Below are 1,714 nucleotides of genomic sequence, written 5' to 3' on the forward strand. Positions count from 1 at the left end.
CAGCAGCGGCCAAAGGCCAGGAGTCCCACCTCTCCCACCAGCACTGAGCATCCATCCCCTCGGCAGTACCAGAGCCACCACGGGACATCCCTCCCCTCAGGAGTACCACAGCCACCAGGGGACATCCATCCCCCTCGGGAGTACCACAGTCACCACAGGACATCCATCCCTCAGGAGTACCACAGCCACCACGGGACATCCACCCCCCCGGGAGTACCACAGCCACCATGGGACATCCATCCCCTCGGGAGTACCACAGCCACCACGGGACACCCATCCCCTCGGGAGTACCACAGCCACCACGGGACACCCATCCCCCCGGGAGTACCACAGCCACCATGGGACATCCCTCCCCTCGGGAGTACCACAGCCCCCACGGGACATCCTTCCCCCCCGGGAGTACCACAGCCACCACGGGACATCCACCCCCCCGGGAGTACCACAGCCCCCACGGGACATCCCTCCCCTCGGGAGTACCACAGCCCCCACGGGACATCCCTCCCCTCGGGAGTACCACGGCCACCACGGGACATCCCTCCCCTCGGGAGTACCACGGCCACCACGGGACATCCACCCCCGGGAGTACCACGGCCACCACGGGACATCCCTCCCCTCGGGAGTACCACGGCCACCACGGGACATCCACCCCCTCGGGAGTACCACGGCCACCACGGGACATCCCTCCCCTCGGGAGTACCACGGCCACCACGGGACATCCACCCCCTCGGGAGTACCACGGCCACCACGGGACATCCCTCCCCCCGGGAGTACCACGGCCACCACGGGACATCCCTCCCCTCGGGAGTACCACGGCCACCACGGGACATCCACCCCCTCGGGAGTACCACGGCCACCACGGGACATCCCTCCCCTCGGGAGTACCACGGCCACCACGGGACATCCCTCCCCTCGGGAGTACCACGGCCACCTCGGGACATCCACCCCCCCGGGAGTACCACGGCCACCACGGGACATCCATCCCCTCGGGAGTACCACAGCCACCACGGGACATCCCTCCCCTCGGGAGTACCACAGCCACCACGGGACATCCCTCCCCTCGGGAGTACCACAGCCACCACGGGACATCCCTCCCCTCGGGAGTACCACGGCCACCACGGGACATCCCTCCCCCCGGGAGTACCACAGCCACCACGGGACATCCCTCCCCTCGGGAGTAACTGTCACCACAGGACACCCATCCCCTCGGGAGTACCACAGCCACCACGGGACATCCCTCCCCTCGGGAGTACCACAGCCACCACGGGACATCCACCCCCCCGGGAGTACCACAGCCACCACGGGACATCCCTCCCCTCGGGAGTACCACAGCCACCACGGGACATCCCTCCCCTCGGGAGTACCACGGCCACCACGGGACATCCCTCCCCTCGGGAGTAACTGTCACCACAGAACACCCATCCCCTCGGGAGTACCACTGCCTTTTTTCTCTCTTTCTTTTTTTTTGGTAACAGAATCCTGTTTTTTAGGTGGAAGACAAGAGGTTGTGCAATTTCACAGTCGTCTTTGGCAGCCAGGTGTGGTGAGGGAGGAACAGCAACAACTGCAGTGAGGGAGGAAGGGCCCAAGGACTGAGTCTGTTTAGAAAGTAACAAACCACAGCCATGCAGCTCCTTTACCAGCTCCCTGAAGCAACTTGCAACACAAGCAAGGAAAACAGGATATGTGAATGGTCAAGGACAAACGGTCAGGTCCG

At 64.6% G+C, this 1,714-nt stretch overlaps 1 protein-coding gene across 1 annotated transcript; it reads left to right on the forward strand.

The window, feature by feature from the left end:
• Window positions 1-227: 227 nt before the first annotated feature.
• Window positions 228-1,178, forward strand: LOC136319157 (mucin-1-like). The gene has a single exon (XM_066252554.1). The coding sequence runs from the start codon at window positions 228-230 to the stop codon at window positions 1,176-1,178; it is 951 nt and encodes a 316-aa protein (XP_066108651.1).
• Window positions 1,179-1,714: the final 536 nt, after the last annotated feature.

This window comes from Saccopteryx bilineata, chromosome 1 (assembly GCF_036850765.1).
Source record: "Saccopteryx bilineata isolate mSacBil1 chromosome 1, mSacBil1_pri_phased_curated, whole genome shotgun sequence".
In the NCBI taxonomy this organism is placed as follows: domain Eukaryota; kingdom Metazoa; phylum Chordata; class Mammalia; order Chiroptera; family Emballonuridae; genus Saccopteryx; species Saccopteryx bilineata.